Source organism: Carassius auratus, chromosome 7 (assembly GCF_003368295.1).
Source record: "Carassius auratus strain Wakin chromosome 7, ASM336829v1, whole genome shotgun sequence".
NCBI classification, from domain to species: domain Eukaryota; kingdom Metazoa; phylum Chordata; class Actinopteri; order Cypriniformes; family Cyprinidae; genus Carassius; species Carassius auratus.
Window position 1 is genome coordinate 23655154 of NC_039249.1, and position 18651 is coordinate 23673804.

The window sequence follows — 18651 nt, forward strand, 5'->3', positions numbered from 1 at the left end:
GAGAAACCGCCCCTGCTTAATTGATACAAGACCCAGAAGTTGTATGTTTATTGAAAAGTGTACAAACACTCACAGGTGGTCCTCTGAGGCCTGGGGGACCGGGAACTCCATCACGACCAGGTCTTCCATCGAGTCCGGGGAGACCTGAAGGGCCAGGAAAGCCTGTGTCTCCCTTTTCTCCTTTCACACCCGGAACAGAGGGTGCATCGCCTGGGTCGCCCTTCTCTCCAGGGACTCCAGGGAGACCCTGAGGTCCTGGTATTCCCTAAAGTGCAGAAGTGTTAAGTACTTCAGTGCCTCTTAATCACTCTGAATCATCTATCACAAAACAAAAAGTGAGTTATCCAGTATGTGTGAGGAAGCACTCACAGGTGGTCCCATTAGCCCTGGCCCTCCCGGGTATCCTCTGTCTCCTTTCGTTCCAGGCAATCCAGGTGCACCTGAAATAAAAATTTGTTTAATGTGTAGCTTGAAAAAACATCTGGGCTTTATATAAAACAGCTGTTTGTTGAGAGATTTTAGTCCTGGAGTACATGGACTTTAGTAGAGTACATTATTTTAAAGGTGCATTCACACTTGTAGTTCGGCTGTCTTGGTTTGTTTGGTCCGGACCAGAAAAGAAAATTATAGATTTGGTCCAAGTCCGCTTAGCATTCACACTGGCATTTCTGACAGTGAACCTAAAGATACCGAGACTAGGTATAGCTAGATACTTTCACATAGGGGTGCTCCGATCACGATCGGCCGATCGTTAATGCGCATCTCGTCAGTAAAGTCGGTTTTCTAATCAGGGGTTAATTCCATCAGCTGCGTAATTTCACATAGAGCAGCTGTTACTACACAGAGCCGTTGTTAATAGAGAAAATGCCCAAATCCACTTCATTTTCAGCATTTTTTGGTGCATCTTCTCTATTAACAACGGCTCTGTGTAGTAACAGCTGCTCTATGTGAAACCACGCACCTGATGCAATTAACCGCTGATTAGAGAACCGGCTTTACTGACGAGATGCGCATTAACGATCGGCCGATCGTGATCGGAGCACCCCTACTTTCACAACCTGATTTTTCGGGTTAAACTCTATTTCGTTACGGAACTTACTGAACAACCCAAACAATAGATGTAATCGACTTAAAGTGCCACTGCGCAGACCGAATGATGAATGGGTACTTTGATGTCATACACTGATCAGTCTGCACAGTGATGATTACACTTAATGCCATCTGCTGGACAAAGCACGCTCATTGTTGCGTGTACATAACATTTTATTTTTATCACCTAGGAACTCACGAGGGGCTCATAAAAGACACTTTTCTGTCTTGTTGCTCCACATTTGCCCTCTGCCCATTAAACACTGCAAAGCGTTGAATCTTGTCATTACATCCTGTATTTGGATCATTTAGTTTTATATTAATTCATTTAGTAAGTTTTTGGTCCATATTGCGTTATATTTCATTCAAACTACACCAGAATTCACTTGGAAGCAGACTGAGACCCATCTTTTTAACGGTCTAGATCTGCCTGTTTGGTGTACATCAGGGTTCGAATGGCAGTGTTCACACTTACTAAAATGAACCAGACTAACAGAGCAATTGCGCCAGAGTTTAATTGTACGAAACATGACAAATGTGAACACACCCCAAATTGACTTTAATCTTACCTGGATTTCCCGGAGGACCTGGAAACCCTGGGGGTCCTGGGACAGGGTTTCCATTACTGAAACAATTGACACATGTCTCTCCTTTTTGACCTAAGACAGTTGGTATTATAAATGATTAGACACACATTTCCTCAAACCTTCCAAAGGTTTGTGTGTACGTACAGAATTGTATTTTCTAATATAAAATAAAAAGTGAACCTTTCTGTCCTATTTCTCCTGTAAATCCTTGCTCCCCCTGCAGGCCTGGAGGACCAGGAGGACCACGATTACATTCTTGGTCGCCATTAAATATTGCTGGGGGACCAGGAGGTCCTGGGACTCCTTGGGGACCTGGTGGACCTGTTTTCCCAGGTTGTCCAGGGAAGGAGATTCCAGGCTCGCCCTCATCACCTTTTTCTCCTCTCTCTCCAGGTAAACCTGGTTGACCAGGAGGACCTGGACCTCCAATTCCTATAATGACAGATTTATGTAATTCGCTGCATTAACATATTAACATGAATCACACATGACTCAACTGCAAATAAAATTCTAAAATAATTTTTATGAAAAGCTATGTGAAAGACAAAAAAATATAAAAAACTTTTAATATATAAAAAAGCTTGCCGCTTACCTGTAGGACCTGATGGACCAGGTGGCCCCTGAATACCTACCAAAAGACAAATATGCAATGACTACTTACACACACAACATTGTACAAAATATATGTATGCATAAACAGGAGATAAATTATATTTCTAGTTGCTTTCTTCAATAACTGAGAAGAAACCAAATTATATTTCATGACAATGACACAAATGGCCAATACAAACTCTTAAATGGGACTTATTCATTTGATAATACATGCATGCTGTTCAGTGAGCCATGCATGAGAAGAATGAGTAATGTTTTATTCTTTTTGCAAAAAAGTATAAACTAACTTTAATTTTGACCCTGAATGGTGTCTAAAGCAGCCTTCGCACTCTGTAGTTGGAGGAACTGGCCAGCCTTTTTCTCCTTGGGCAGTTTTTCTGATTACATTCGGCAGCAGGAACTCTGAAGTGGCTGACAGTGATGTCTTTATGCGCAGCATTTCAAAATGTCAGCAACCCGTGAATGAAGTACACTATGATCGGATCAAGATATTTTTTTCCATATCAGTCGATATCAATGATTATTAATATAATCAATATAATTAACAATATAATTGTTAAATCTATATTTCTTTCAAGTTTAAAGCCACATTTGTGTTCCGAAGTGAAAATTGTAGAAACCAGACCATTAATTTTCCTTAACTAAATAAATGTCTTAATAGAAAAATGTATCTCTTAGTTCCTGCATGTTGTAATGTGTGATATTGTTTTAAATCAAGAAACAGGTTTGTGTTGCCTGATAATATAAAAAATAATATAACTTTTCTGTCTTTTAGAAATGCACGTTTGATAGTAGTAGAAGCTCGAGTTAGTTCCAATTATGTTCCACTTGCCCGCCTTTCTGAAACAGTTTTTTAAAAAGCTCATTGGTCTGAAAAGCGAGATGTACTCTGATTGGCCAGCTATCCAGTGCGTTATGTGGCGTTTGACGGAAATGTTATGGCCCTTACTATACTGTGATGCTATACTATACTGTGTGTCCCGGCGCCACGAGACAAAACCAATAAAAGCCATTACAAACAAGGCTTTTGTTGCATCCAGTGGGAACACAATTACTGATTATAATGACTTTTACTGTCTTTTTTACACGTTGTGTTGCATATTGTGCTGAGTAAACATAAATTTGTGCATTTGTGATCAGAGAAATGACAAACAAGCGCTAATCTACACTGCTCAAGTCCTTTATATATGTAAAAGTACTTACAGTCTGTGAGTCAGAACAGCTGGCATTGTAGTCTACTCTCCCAGGTTCAGGAAAACTCCATAAAATTTGTATTTAAAATTGTAAAACTTTTAAACTATTTGACGTAGACATGTAAGGGTCTGTTTAAACGAGCCGTTTTAGGGGAGCATGGCCGATTCTTAACTTTTATAAATAATATCTCTTTGGGTTTGAGACTTGAATCTTTGCAACTTCAGGGATCTTATCTACTCACAAACAGTTTGTAACACTCCAAAGAGAAAGGACAACTTGAACTTGCATCATATAACCCCTTTAACCATTGGTCTTCCATAATAGCATATATTGAAATCATGTTAAACAGAGTTATATAACTATATGGTTTTTAGGTATTTGTATATATAAAAAAAAAGAATAGTATAAAAACATTCAATATAAATGCACACATAATAATAATAATAATAATAATAATAATAATAATAATAATAATAATAATAATTCCTTTCATTTATATAGCGCTTTTCTAGGCACTCAAAGCACTTTATATTGTCAGGGGGTATCTCCTCATCCACCACCAGTGTGCAGCATCCACCTGGATGAACGCCCACCACACACCAGCTTATTGGTGGAGAGGAGACAGAGTGATGAAGCCAATCAGCAGATATGGGGATGGTTAGGAGGCCATGTTGGCCTCAAAATTCAATAGGCTATGAATATACTACATTTATGCAACTGTAAGTGTTGCTACAGTAAATCCATGGTAAATGACTGTTATTTGTAGACTCAAAAGCCTTCTGACTGTATTGTTGCGCACAGTGTTTCTGCAGTTTGTCAGTGCTGTTTTAAACATCGGGCGTTAAACTAGTTGAAATCAGTGAGTCACTTGTGTTCTTCGCTGAACTCAAGTGCTACACACTCGATCTCACAGCACTGTTTAGTGTTCTCATGTCAGCAAGTAAACGCATCTGCTCTAGAAAGCTTGCGCTGCGCTGCCTTTCAACTTTAAACCTAGCAGATAAACAGTCCGTCTGGCTTTTGGCGCATAAATATTATACCCAACATTTATCAAATTCTTCATATCGTTTTATAGGGGAAATTTATATCACAATTATCACTATTATTTTTATCGCCCATTCCACCGAACATTCCCAAAGCAGGTGTTTCCGCCAATAGCTCTGTGCGAAAGCCCCTTAAATACCTGGCAGTCCTCTGTCTCCTTTAGGGCCAGGGAATCCTGGCTCGCCCCTGTCTCCTTTCGGTCCTGTTCCACCTATGCCTATGAATTGCCCATCCTATTGGGTGAAAAGATTTTGTAAGTAAAGTAATAAATGCTAAAATATAATTAATAATCATAAATATCAATCATCTGTAAAATGTCAGAAAAAAAAAATCAGAGAAATAGTCAACATACCCTGTATGATGGGGGTCCAGGAGGGCCTCGATCACCTTTCTCACCCTAAAAGCATTAATAAAAGAATATATATATCAGAGGAAGCGAGGGAGGCAGTGCCTCCTCACTACTTTTTGGATAAAAGAATTGTATGATAATGAATACAATGTTATGTTAATATCCATGTACATTCACAGTATGCATGCAAATATGCCAGACAAAAATGGGAACTAACAGAATAATTACAACATCCTAATTTAAATTTAATTCAATCAACAAAATAACCTGTGTGTGAGCTGTTTTTTTATGAATGCTCAGCTCAAGTTAAATTAAAGCTGCACCTCTGTACTTGTGATCATCATTAGTTAAGCTTTACTATGGATCTAATGTTACGACCACACTGAAAGAAACGTTCAGTACTTACTCTGGCACCATCTCGCCCCGACAGACCAGGAGGACCTGGTTCTCCTTTATCACCCTAAAAAAGAGATGTCACAACAGTATAAAAGAATATCAGCTGTGTTATACAACTTCCTAAATATCTATTGTAGACAGCTTACTGGATATCCAGGCAGGCCTTGTTCACCATCTTTGCCAGGTTTTCCCTTATAAAATAAATATATCACCACATAAATGTCATAAATCATTCTATTCTGTAAACATAACTGAGTAGTTGGGGTTTCATTAGGCTTCAACTCACCCTCTTTCCAGGCTCCCCAGATTCTCCTTTCTCACCTTTTTGGCCCCCTTGTGGACCCTGTCAGACAAAGACATAACTGTTAATTACAAAATAAACAAAAACAAGAAAGATTATTATATGTATGTATAATGTAATCTATAAGAGCAATACTATACTACTGTGAGAGGTCTAGATGCCAATGTGTTTTTAATGAATGTAGAATTGAACTAAAGGAAACAAAAATTAAAATACTTACAGGGGGTCCAGGGGGACCTGGAAAACCAGGATTTCCAGGTTGGCCGCGATCACCCTATTAAAAAACAAACATAGCAAGACACTATTCAAAACATACATTAACAAAAGCATGATACACTTGCTATCATGAAATATAACTCAGGATCATTTTACTGTTTGTCACTGTGCATGACAAAAAAGGAACCGAGTCCAATATGACCAAAACAAACAAACAAACAAACTAAATAAAAACTAACATAAAAATGTTAAATTAATAAGACTTTAAGTGTGAGATTTACTCCTGTTCCTGCCAGCACAACCCCTCTTTGACATAAAAACCCCCTACTGTCAGGATTTCCTAAAGACACGCTGAAAATGTGTATTTTTGTGTCTAACCTTCAAGTGTTGGGGAGTAGTTAGCTACATGTAATGGCGTTATGCAATTTAATTACAAAATAAATATAACTAATCAATTACAGTACTAAGAAAAAAAGTGTAATTAAATTAGTTACTTATGAAAATGTTAACAATTACAAAGGTTAAACTTGAATTTTTGCACACATCCACATAAAGATTGAATTAATTTCTTTCTCAAATTGCACTGACTACTCTAAAATATGAGACATAAGGCGATGTGGAGAACACAGACTGGTCCATAGAATCCAGTCATAAAAACAGAATTCCTATAATTCAGAATGTCAGAGAATATAACACATTTTGGATGAAGAGATCAAAAGTAGGCCAGTAGAACTGAAACAAAATGCAGCAAAAAGACAATACATGAACCCTGCACGTTCTGCGTGTCTCTGAATGATGAAATGAATGGTGTGTTTTTTTTTATTCACTACACATACTGATGCTCACAGTGTTTTCAGCCTCTGCCGACCCTGGACCACAAAGCCAGTCATAAGGGTCAATTTTCTGAAATGGAGATTTATACCTCATCTCAAAGCTGAATAAATAATCTTTCCATTGATGTAAGAATAGGATTTTGTTAGGATAGGACCATATTTGGCCGAAATATAACAATTTGAAAATCTGGACTCTGAGGGTGCAAAGAATTCAAAATCCTGAGAAAATCGCCTTTAAAGTCGTAAAGTTTAATAAATCTGGTTCTAAAAGGGTTGAAGCAAGTAAATGCTGTTACCTTTTCTCCTTGTTGAATGACTGTATCAGGTGAGCCTGACACTTCGCCCACCTGCCCTGGTGGCCCAGGAGGTCCTTGTAATCCACGGTCACCCTTCACACAAAAAAAATACACACATTAAAAACCCAACTGTTCATAAACCTGATGAACATGTTGTTCTTGTCACAGGACCATTTGCATACCTTCTCTCCTTTGGGTCCTTGGAAGTTCAATCCCATGTTTCCCTTCAAGGTAAAGAGACACATTAGCACTAAGACAAAAAGTGAGATAAGTAAAACTTGACACTGTCCAATGGCAGCATTCAAACTTACCTTTGGCCCTGGTGGACCAGGAGGGCCTAGACGCCCCTGAAAAAAAAAAAACAGAACAATAGAATTTACAAAGAAAATAAATGATAGTATTATTTTAAATGAGAAAAACCGTATGAGCCAGATTCAGACCTTCATCTGAAATATGCATGGTGGCGTTTAATTCATAAAAGCTTACAGACGTTCAAATTAACAAAAAAGTGCAATCAGTGTCTTACCTCGTACCCTCGTGGACCAGGAGGACCAACAGGGCCTGGAAGACCCGGGGGTCCAGGATCACCCTATATATTGTGACCAAAATGTTATTAAATATAGTTATTTCATATTTAACGGTACTTCAAGAAACACATATAGTTTATGTTAATTTGCTGGTACAGTATAGAATGCGGAAATGGTTTGAGACATAAAGTTGCAATTATGCTGCAACTTTGAGATATAAAATTGCAACTATGACAAACTTTTAAGAACCCCTTTTAACTTTAAAGGTGTTATCGGATGCAAATTTTCCACAAGTTGACATGATTCTTTAGGGTCTTAATGAAAAGGCTGTAAAATACTTTGGTTACAAATTTTCAATGGTAGTGTAAACAACACTTTTTTTTTAAACAGCTCTTTTCCCAGTAAGCCATTTGAGTGCATGTCCCTTTAAATGCTAATGAGCTCTGCTCACCCTGCCCCTCTCTTCCATGGGGTGACGAAAAAGTTCTCTGAGAGGTAAATTTTAGCCATGGAACTTGCTAACTAGCACATTATTAGGAAAGGCAATATGCAAAGATTCTGCACTCAGGGCGGGTTTAAGGTAAGACACCAGTGTCAATCAACAATCGTGGGAGGGGCCTAGCAGTGTGACGTCACACCTCCAAGAATCTGAGAACAGCTTAATCTGAAAAGGGGGTTATGATTTATCTGAAAAATAAGTCTGGTTGTGTACTGTGTGCTGAAGGAAAAGTGAAATCCACTATGAGCATATCCCCAGTTTGGGTCAAATTATGCTTTGATTTCAAAATTATTTTTTCATTTTACCCCAAACATTCTCGGTTTCCCTGTTATTATGAAAAATCTTGTTCTGTTGCTGATTGATTTAGAAACGCTCACCCTGGAGCCAGGTAAACCCCCAATGCCAGGATCCCCGTTTTCTGAAAGGCGACTAATTTCTATGATGTCCCCAGGCTCCCCCTACAGGAGAAAAGAAAAGGTATTTAGAAACACAATTTCACTGGTATCCTAATATGTAGTGAAGGAAGTGTGCCACTGCAATGTAGAACATAAGCAGGTGCATTATGGAATGAAATAATTGCCTTTGGTCCTATAGAACCCGGTGGACCCTGTGGAGACAAGAAAGTATGAATTATTTGAGAATAATGACCTCTGTGAGTGCTTGCACAGTATGCTTGCAACTTTGAAATGTGACATAAAGCAACACTTACTGGTGAACCCACTAAACCTGGAAGACCTGGATTTCCTGGGAATCCTCTTTCACCCTTGTAAAGAAAAAAAGTTGTTGTTTGTTCGCTCTTTTGAAAGTTTAACTTGTGAACAGACACTTGTTTGTAGTTTCATACCTTGGTTCCATTACAGCCTGAAATTCCTTTGGGTCCTGGGGGGCCATCCTGTCCTGGGATACCCTGTCAGTAAAAAACAGCACATACATATAACTATTACAATTACTAATGAACAACATGTTATTCTATCTTCTGTCAATGAGCAATGAGTTTTCTGATAATTATGTCTGATCCAAGCTAAGGTGCACATATTATACTAACTGACAGTGAACTTTATTTTCAACAATATTCAATGTGGAATTTATCAGTCAGTTCTTGCAGCCATAATTATTTAATCAGCTTAAGAAATGTCCTCTAAACATGTGTTCTCATATTGATTCACTCACTGGGATTCCTGGTGTTCCTGGGAAGCCTGGTAATCCAGAAGGTCCCTGCAAAAACAGAAACGGTCAGCATTTGTCGATAACTGTGGATCCATCTTGAGCCAGAAGCTGTTAGAGAGAAACTCTCACTCTTATTCCTTTAGGCCCACTCGGCCCGTTAGGTCCATCATCACCCTGCGAGAGAAACAAAGTCCAGTTTTAATCGAAGCAATAGTAGAGCTGATCAATAACAGATTCAGGTCGATCAGTAATTATATATATACAAGTATATGAATATCACAGTGGACTGATGTCCTGACCACTGACCTTCTCTCCACGAGGTCCAATCGGCCCCTCTGGTCCCTGGAAACCTGGAACACCTAGCTGGCCCGTTAAACCTGGAAACCCTCGCTCACCCTGTCAGTATAGTTAGGAAAATGTTTAAAGAAAGACATAAAAGAGACCAAAGGAGAGACAGCATCATAGAGAGCCATTATCATTATGGATGTACACAGAAGATCACATCATTCAGTAATGGAAGTAATGTAAACACTTCATGTGATCCTATTAGACAAGCGTCTCACATGAGATTTCTAAATCACAGACATCTAAGCCTACAGTGATACATTACCCAGTGCAGCACTTCTGGAAGCACAGGTAAAAATGAAAAGAGTCAGGCTTTTGTTGAGCTCATGTTCAATTCTTTTGAACTTTAAATGAATATGGTTTGGCCTAGTGAAAGGGCTAGAATAGGCACACAACGGATGCATTAAATACATACATATTAGCCTACAGACATCAGTCTACAGGTGCGTTCCATTCGACCGTAAGTGCCCTACAAAGTGGATTTCACAGGCTATTCCAGTCTGAAGGGAGCAAACATGTTCCGTTTGAAAGGCACAGAAAAGAGGGAATAATGGAACATCAATTCATCAATACATACCTATGCATATTAAAGTGTAGCAATTTATATTATACTTATCTAAAGAAGTGTACTCTGTTATCATTCCTCAAACTCCTCTAATAAGTGCAACTCAAGTTTCATCTGTGTTTGATGATGTTGTTCAGAATGAAGGTATTTTTGGGGTGAAGTGAATTTTAACAGAGCAATGAACACTGTGCCGGGACCCTGTCGACTGGAACGCAGCTTATGTATAGTATGAGGCTGTTTGTTTGAGGATAAACCCTCACCTTCTGTCCTTTCACCCCACTGCAGTCACACTTTGGTCCAGTCCCACAACCATGACATGCCTGAAAACGCAAAACACTATTTATTTACAAGCACACAGAACTGATTTTGGAGATAAAAAAAAGTTTGGAATAAAAAGATGTTTTGTGTGTGTGTGTGTGTTCATCAAGTCTACATTTATTTAATCAAAAACACAGTGAAACAATGATATTTTTAAATACTACTGCAATTTAAAAGAACTACTTTCTATTTTAAAATGTCATTTATTTCTTTGAAGGCAAAACTGATTTCCAGCAGCCTATTCTCCAGTCTTCAGTGTTATATGATCATTCAGAATTCATTCTGATTAAAAAAAAAAAAAATCATATTATTATTATCTGTTAAAAACAGTTTGCTTAATACTATTTGTTAATATAATATAAATACTTTTATTCAGCAAGAATACACACAATTTATCAAAAGTAACAGGTAATTTATTTTTGTAAAAACCACTTTCAGTCATGAATGAAATCTAAGCACAAGAACATCCTTACAGTTTATTTATATTAAGTTTCACCATACATCTTCATCTTCATCATCATCAGGGGAACAGTGAAGTCATTAATCCTGACAGTCCATTATCCTCTTCATATTTTTACAATTAATATTTGCATGACATACTGACATCTAGTGGTAAATACAATAGCTTTTATTACGCTACTGTAAGTGAACATGACATGATGAAACATTTATCAAAAGTACATTAATGTTTATATATATATATATATATATATATATATATATATATATATATATATATATATTACTTAATTTACACTATTAATTACTTAATATACACTATTAATATACACTGCTGAGTCAGAATAAATGATAATTAAATGAAAGCAAACAACCTGAGTGCTTTCTTTTTGTGCTATAAAAGGCCCATGGATATTTTTGGTACAAACACTAGATGACGCTATTTTCTCACTCTTAAAACAAGCTCATAAAGACCTCAAGTAGACAAGCTGTATTTGTCAGATTTTGGAAAAATAGTAAGAGAAATGTTTCTTGAGCACCAAAGCAGCATATTAGAATAACTTCTGAGGAATCATGTGACACTGAAAACTAATATGAATAATAATCTGAATATTCAGCTTTGCCATCAAAACACTAAACTACATTTTAAAATAGGCATACATTCATATGGCAAGCCGTTATTTCACTTTGCAATATTGGCGTTTTACATGTATTTTTAAATAAATAAATGCAGCCTTTCCAAAAAAATTCAAAAAAAGACACAACCATTATTTTACAGTCTATGTTAAAAAATATTATTGCAAAATGAGATTGCTATGAGAAGTACAACTATTTTTCTATAATTGTGCTTTGGTTTTGTGAGCTTGCGTGAGGCTTTTGGAAGACAGGTCTTCAATATGAGAGAAGTGATTCTGAAAACATCCAAAGCAACTCAAGCACAGCGTATATAGTGAACTACACTAGTGAAAGCCACACAGGAAATGTGTGCATACTTGTTTATGTTCACATATGAAACAGAAACAGTTTCATAGCTTGTTAGTTTATAAACAGACAAGCTTGCCATTTTTCTTAAGGTCAGCACAGTCATATACTGTCAAAAGTTCACTTTCCATTACATCAAAACAACTGACATGACAATGTATTGATCAGGTGTCAGTAACACAGGAACAAGGCCCTTAACAGTTCATGCATACTAAAAACCACAACACTGAAGTGTGACATTAAACACAAAGCTGCATTATCTGAAGCAAGCAGCGGGCTGAATATTTACTCTGAATACTGCTGAAACAAAGTAAGCATACAAACAATGATAGCTATATACTGTAATGCTAGTAGGATAGAACTGGGTAGATTTCATCAAATCAAGGCAGACCTCAATATTTAAGATCAAAGCATCTTTGAATCACAATAGAAACAATCCAAATCCCTGACAAATAAAAGGCCTTATAAAAAGATTCCTCTTTTGGCAGATTATCTCATGACGACCTGCAGAAAAGCAGACTAAAAACTATTCTGACAAGCACACCTGCTTGATTCACCACCATTATGCTACTGAAAAAGACGAGCACAAAGAGTCCGGGAAAACTAAGGAAATGATGAGCTGTGAGCACTCAGTGCACTTGTTAAAGGTAGATGTCATGACTAATAATATCCTGCATGTTATGTGTAAACTACCCTTAAGATTTTAGATTAAATGTATATCAATGTTTTTGGAAAAGTGTATATAAAATGCTGTTTAAATTAGTTTTTGATTTAGCATGTCATAGCAGGACAAAACCTAAATGTGCGAATTCACAATTACTGTACTTCCACAAAATGAATGAAAAAAATGATGTCTTGATGCATTCAACAACATGCCAAAAACTATTCATTGTTTTATCTGAAATTAAATAATTAAGTCCAATAGCTAATTCTAATTCTAATACTACCCCTACTCCTATCATAAACCTATGCATTTTTACAATAAAAAACTAATTTTTAAAGAGAGATTTTGTCATATTTGGCTATCCTTTGGTAACACATTTTTCCCCAAATTATCTCCACACACACACACACAAAAGAAAAACGTTAGCATAATACAATAATTCACACTATGCACAAAACAAGTTCAAACGTTTTTGACTACAGTTCAAAAGTTTAAGGGTTGAAAAAATTTTTTTTTTTGAAAGAAGTCTCTTAAAATACAGTTAAAATAGTAGCTAATACGGTGAAATATAATTACAAGTGAAAATTATTGTTTTCGATTTGAATCTATATTTTTCATTGTAATTTATTCCTGAATTTTCAGCAGTCATTACTCTTGTCTCCAGTGTCACACGATCCAAGAAACATTTCATATTATTACCTAAGCTTAATATTTCTTAATATTACAGTCGTTTTTAATCAGCTTAATGCATCCTTGCTTAAAAGTATTCATTTATTTAGAAAAATATGCTGACCCTAAACTAGTGAACGGTAGTGCATCAAACATGACCCAACAACAGTTGCTACTAGTAAGTGTGGAAAAGAAAAAAGAAAAGTTTTTTTTGGTAACAGGTTTTAATGGCGGTGTTGACAAATGTTTTTGGATGTCTAGACTCTAGAGGACAAGAGTTTAGATCTACAGAAAGATCAGATTCAGACAAGTTATGCTCTCTGAGTCTATGGACAGATGAACAGGGCCACCCGGTGGAGAACATTGAGCAGTGCAACAGTTCATCCACAAAGGGAAGGAGCAGATTCCCGTGAAAGCTTGCCTTAGGGCAAACGAATGCTTGGAGCAGACAGAATAAAGTGGCAGCAGACCATAAGTAATGCCCTATCAAAAAACACATATACAAACACCTGATCATAATCACGCACAAGCTCACAGTGGAATGTTTCTGCCATTTACACTAATTTAATCGGAACTATTTCAAACCCGCAAGCTCATCTATATGAAAATCTTTTACATTGTTATTGTTTTTAAGCTGGGGTGCATAATAGAGTCTGTATCAGCTTGCAGCAGCTCAAAGTGTTAGCCTAATGAAGAGAAACACAGTGGAGGTACAAGGAAAAGCGAATCATCCAGGCATTGATTACTGAGGTGAAGGTGCAATCCCTTTATTAAACATTATTAACTTTTCCTCTCTGTCCCATTGTACCACCCATTTCACTCTCACAGCCACGCACACATCGAGACTGCAGGTTACAAAACTAAGTATTAAGTGCTGTGAGCATTTTGAATGACTTTTTAGCTTTCACTTTTTCATTGAAATGGTTCTGTATTGTGACAGATTCATTTTGCTCACAGTTCTCATAAAGTTGCACAGAAACAGAAAGCTCTTTTTCTCCAGGCACCATTCAGCAATAACCGTAAGAATAAAACATTTCACTGCATTCATTTTCCACAGTCGCTGTTGGATTTCATGAGTTCAAGGTCCAAGGGATGAGAAATCAGAAAAAAATATCCCGAGAGAATCTCTTCTTAAACATGTTTTTAGGCTACAACTCTTTGGAATCGAATGAACCAGAAGGCACCTCCTTCAGATCTCCCTCAATGGTTCTTCCCTGGGATTCTTTTATTCCTATTCCTGTGGTCTGAGAAAAGAATGACCTTTGACCTCTACCAATTAACCAGCTAAGGTCAAGTGGGTCATGTGGGGGTGGGTGAGGGACAAAATGTAAACGGGGGTCAAATGTTTACTAAGGTAATGCCAGAAAATAAGCATACTGCCCTGGTGATCTCTTTTTAAACTCCGTTAGAGTTGTACTCTGAAAATGACAACACACTCAGTATGTCCCTCAATCATTTTGAGGAGCTTTTCCAAGGGGAAATCCACAGAGGTGTAAGTTACAGATAAGCCAATGTTTGGTTTGAGGAGTATTTTAACAGATATTCACACTTTCATGCTCAGTTTAGTATTGGTCATTTAATATTCACTTCTGTTCAAAAGTTTGGGCTCAACATTTTATTTAAAGCTGCAGTAGGTAACTTTTGTAAAAATATATTTTTTTACATATTTGTTAAACCTGTCATAATGTCCTGACAGTAGAATATGAGACTCCTGGGCTCCTCCCAGTGGTCCTATTTTCAGAAATACATCGCTCCCGTTAAGAAACAACCAATCAGAGCTGCGGTCCGTCACTTTGTTTGTATTCAAAATGTAGAAAAATTTATATAATAAGCGAGTACACCATGAATCCATTTTCCAAACCGTGTTTTTAGCTTGTCCTGAATCACTAGGGTGCACCTACAATAAGTGTTTATATTCGGACTATTTTAGATTGCTTCGGGGGTACCGCGGCGGAGTAACCCAGTACCTTTGTGATTCTTCATAGACATAAACAGAGAGAAGTAGTTCCGGCTACGATGTTCTTCCACAAGACGCAAGAAGTTCTGTTTATTAACCGCTAGAGCGTCAAAAGTTACCTACCGCAGCTTTGATATTATATTAATAATAGTAATAAAAAATAGGCTTAATTTTTCAGAAAGGACACATTCAATTTATTAAAAGTGACAGTAATTTAAAAAAAAATTTAAACTGTTAAAAAAATACTATTATTATTTTTTTTTTACTTATTATTTATGTTGAAACAAATGCATCACAGTTTCCACAAAAAAATATTAACCAGTAAAATTTTTTTGAACATTGATAAAAATAAGAAATGTTTAAAAAACAACAACATGTTTTTACATAAAAGCTGTTTAAATTAATAATCAAAAAGGAGTATTCCAGAGACAGTATATACTAATTATTATTAATAATATTAAAATTAACTGCTGTAGAATTAATATTATTGGTTTTATTATTATTTTCAGATAATAAAAATAAAACAATAATTGAGAATCAGCCATATCGGTTACTTTCTGTTATAAAAACACTTAGGCCTATCTCACCAAGGAAGAACCCCGTATCTTACTTAAATTGCATGCAAATGGCACACTATGTCAGATAATGTTTCTGAGTCAGATTGGACAGCTATAGGATTCATCACAAAAGAGTGCTAAAATGGTGAAATCAGTTCAGTGATGCATGGTTGCTGTATTGTGTGCACCTTCTGTGGTGGACCAGATTCAAAACAGTACACACGCAAGTGCTCCTGATAAGGAGGATAAAGACATCTCTCTCACACACACACCGACAGAGAGACAGTAAGGTTCTCAGATAGCAGGGGAGGCTTTTAAATCAAAGCCATTACTCCAACACCTAATCTGGGATGTATCAAACAAATAAAGTTTGCTTACTGAATTCAACATGAGAACGTTTGACATTAATACGCATCAATGCAGCGTTTGAGTCTAAAAAACATTTTACTGAAATCATACATGAACAATGCCTGTCTTTCTGTGAATTGTTGAATATTTGTGTCCACATGACTGACTGAACAGCTAAAGCTCTTTATCAAATTTCCAAAACAGTTTCCCAAGAGAAAGAGAGATTGGCACTAAAATGTCTGAGAAGGCACAATATTTACAACCTAATCTCTACTTGTTTAAAACTCAACTACGTCAACATCTCCAGGTGCACCGAATGTAATTTGGTATAAAAGCATTATCTCTAAATATTTGCAGATCAGCACTGAACAGTTTATGCAACAGCAGCTGGGCTTATGAACCACAGAGTCCCTCCTCTCGAGGGCTGTAGTCAACCAAAGAAATGCTTAGTCGACCAAAGTCCTGTCCTGCGCAACGATCAGTTGACAAAAAAAAAAAAAAGACGCAATGTTTTGCATTTTGATTGAACATTTATTAAACAATTGTCATAGAGCATTTATAAAACAACAACGAAAAAACACCAATAATACATAAAACTATAAAAATAATACAATTCTTTGAAAATTAAGTGATTTTTTAACTGCAAAGTGAGTCACAATCGTGCACCTGACCACACCACACACTACAAAAAATATAACTGCTAAAACAATAATAAAACAATGCAAAATAATGAAAATTCCTGACAAAAGCTCTCGTTTATACAGGCTGTATATTCTTCTTTACTTTCAAAGCTATGGGTTAACTTTTGTCCAGCCGATCTAGGCGTCTTGTCGTCTTTTTTTGTAAAATGCAAACAGATTTCGATTTCTTGGACATTTTGTCGACTAAAGCCAAAACAAGTAGCATTCTAACTGAATGAATACAGATAAACTACCTACCGTATTTTTTGGACTATAAGTCGCACCTGGGTATAAATCGCATCAGTCCAAAAATACGCCATGATGAGGAAAAAAACATATATTAGTCGCACTGGACTATAAGTCGCATTTATTTAGAACCAAGAACCAGGAGAAAACATTTCCGTCTACAGCCACGAGAGGGCGCTCTATGTCTTCAGTGTAGACTACAGGAGCACTGAGCAGCATAAAGCGCCCTCTAGCGGCTGTAGACGGTAATGTTTTCTCTTGGTTCATGTCTCTTGGTTCATGTCAAATGAATTTGGATAAATAAGTCGCACCTGACTATAAGTCGCAGGACCAGCCAAACTATGAAAAAAAGTGTGACTTATAGTCCGGAAAATACGGTATGTTCTGCGAAGCAGCAGTGCAGCCAGCCACAGGTGCGGTTCCCGAGTGTTCATGTGGTGCACTAATCTGTGGCGCTGTTATAAAATAGCCTAAATTAAAGCATTTAAAGTTTGGGATAAGACATAGGCTAATTATATTTAGAATACAGTAATATATAACTGCTAATAAAGTAATAAATATTAAGGAGTAAATCAATTAAAATTTCTTTATTGGTGAAAAAAAAATAATAATAAAAAAGAAATTATGCAACTGGTCGACCAATGAGAACGTCAGTCGACCAAGACGGCATCGACCGATTAGTCGACTAAACCACTAAAGTTGACAGCCCTACTCCTCTCACCGCTAGAGGAATCTACAAAGAGGGTTACTGTTTATAACTGCAATGGTCAATAGTTATAGACTGCTACAAGTAACACCTCTTTTGAAATCAGCTTTCATTTGTAATATCAGAGTAACAGTGAAAAGAAAAACTACAATTACAGTGACGGTCGCAAAATGGGTATCATAGACGTGGACTAGCACTCCAATGATTTTAAGACAAGTTCTGACCTGAGCTATAATCTGGAGATCTAATTCTATCCCTAACAGAGCATGTTCAAACCTGCGTGCCATACCCAGCTTGCATATGAATCTAAAACGACAGGGCTCAAATCAAATAAGTCTTCAAGCCCCTTTGTCATACAGCAGTATGCTTTAGAAGCTTTTGTCAAACCTTATTTTTAAAAGAGGATTTTCGAACACATCATGTATTATACTGTGTTTTTCTCTCTCCCATTGACAAAGTCTTAAAAAAAATCCTGTGTTGTCACAAGGGAAGAGGAGGATAGATGATAAAATGCCACAGATGCCAGAGCATTGTTGGAAAGTTTTGTCATGCCAAAGAAAAAAAAAGACAACATTTCACAGGAAATTTATATATTTATTTATTTTTTATCTTGCTTGCAAATAGCTACATACGTAAAATATATTATTAAAAAAACAACACTGCTTCATAATCCATAAATTAAATTTCTTTCTTTTTTTTTGAGATCTAAAGCATCATCTGATTTACTGTTTACTGAAAACAGAGCAAACATATGCCGCTCTTCACGTGCACATCCACACAGTGAAACACGGCTGCCCAGACTTACACAGGGGAGCCACTTCTGCCTCCATTCACCACTAATAGCAGAAGCAGATGGGAGTGAAAAAGAGGCAGAAGATCATCCAAAAGTTGAAAAGCAAGGGTGTGTATTCCATGAAAAGTAAATATGTTTGCTGTTTAGGGAAGGGGCATATGACTAGCTCTCCATAGCTGTAAAACTGATACATGTTGAAACAAGATCTATAATCGCCCATTGTTGAAAAAGACATTGAAGAAACATGCACACA

At 36.8% G+C, this 18651-nt stretch overlaps 2 protein-coding genes across 3 annotated transcripts in view; one reads left to right on the forward strand and one right to left on the reverse strand.

Moving 5' to 3' along the window:
- The window catches only part of LOC113106275 (microtubule-associated protein 1A-like), a 1143919-nt gene that overhangs the window by 219571 nt on the left and 905697 nt on the right, over nt 1–18651 (forward strand).
- The window catches only part of LOC113106277 (collagen alpha-5(IV) chain-like), a 45197-nt gene that overhangs the window by 15160 nt on the left and 11386 nt on the right, over nt 1–18651 (reverse strand). For both annotated transcript variants that reach the window (XM_026268016.1, XM_026268015.1), the window contains exons 2-24: nt 10281–10340; nt 9417–9506; nt 9240–9284; nt 9114–9158; nt 8788–8850; nt 8653–8706; nt 8524–8550; nt 8321–8401; nt 7444–7506; nt 7229–7264; nt 7100–7141; nt 6918–7010; nt 5793–5846; nt 5558–5614; nt 5418–5462; nt 5282–5335; nt 4879–4923; nt 4666–4759; nt 2269–2304; nt 1857–2108; nt 1659–1748; nt 370–440; nt 74–265 (exon numbers count right to left, since the gene is read on the reverse strand). In XM_026268016.1, the coding sequence (XP_026123801.1) occupies nt 74–265; nt 370–440; nt 1659–1748; nt 1857–2108; nt 2269–2304; nt 4666–4759; nt 4879–4923; nt 5282–5335; nt 5418–5462; nt 5558–5614; nt 5793–5846; nt 6918–7010; nt 7100–7141; nt 7229–7264; nt 7444–7506; nt 8321–8401; nt 8524–8550; nt 8653–8706; nt 8788–8850; nt 9114–9158; nt 9240–9284; nt 9417–9506; nt 10281–10340 (1689 nt within the window). The remainder of the gene's footprint in view (nt 1–73; nt 266–369; nt 441–1658; nt 1749–1856; nt 2109–2268; nt 2305–4665; nt 4760–4878; nt 4924–5281; nt 5336–5417; nt 5463–5557; nt 5615–5792; nt 5847–6917; nt 7011–7099; nt 7142–7228; nt 7265–7443; nt 7507–8320; nt 8402–8523; nt 8551–8652; nt 8707–8787; nt 8851–9113; nt 9159–9239; nt 9285–9416; nt 9507–10280; nt 10341–18651) is intronic.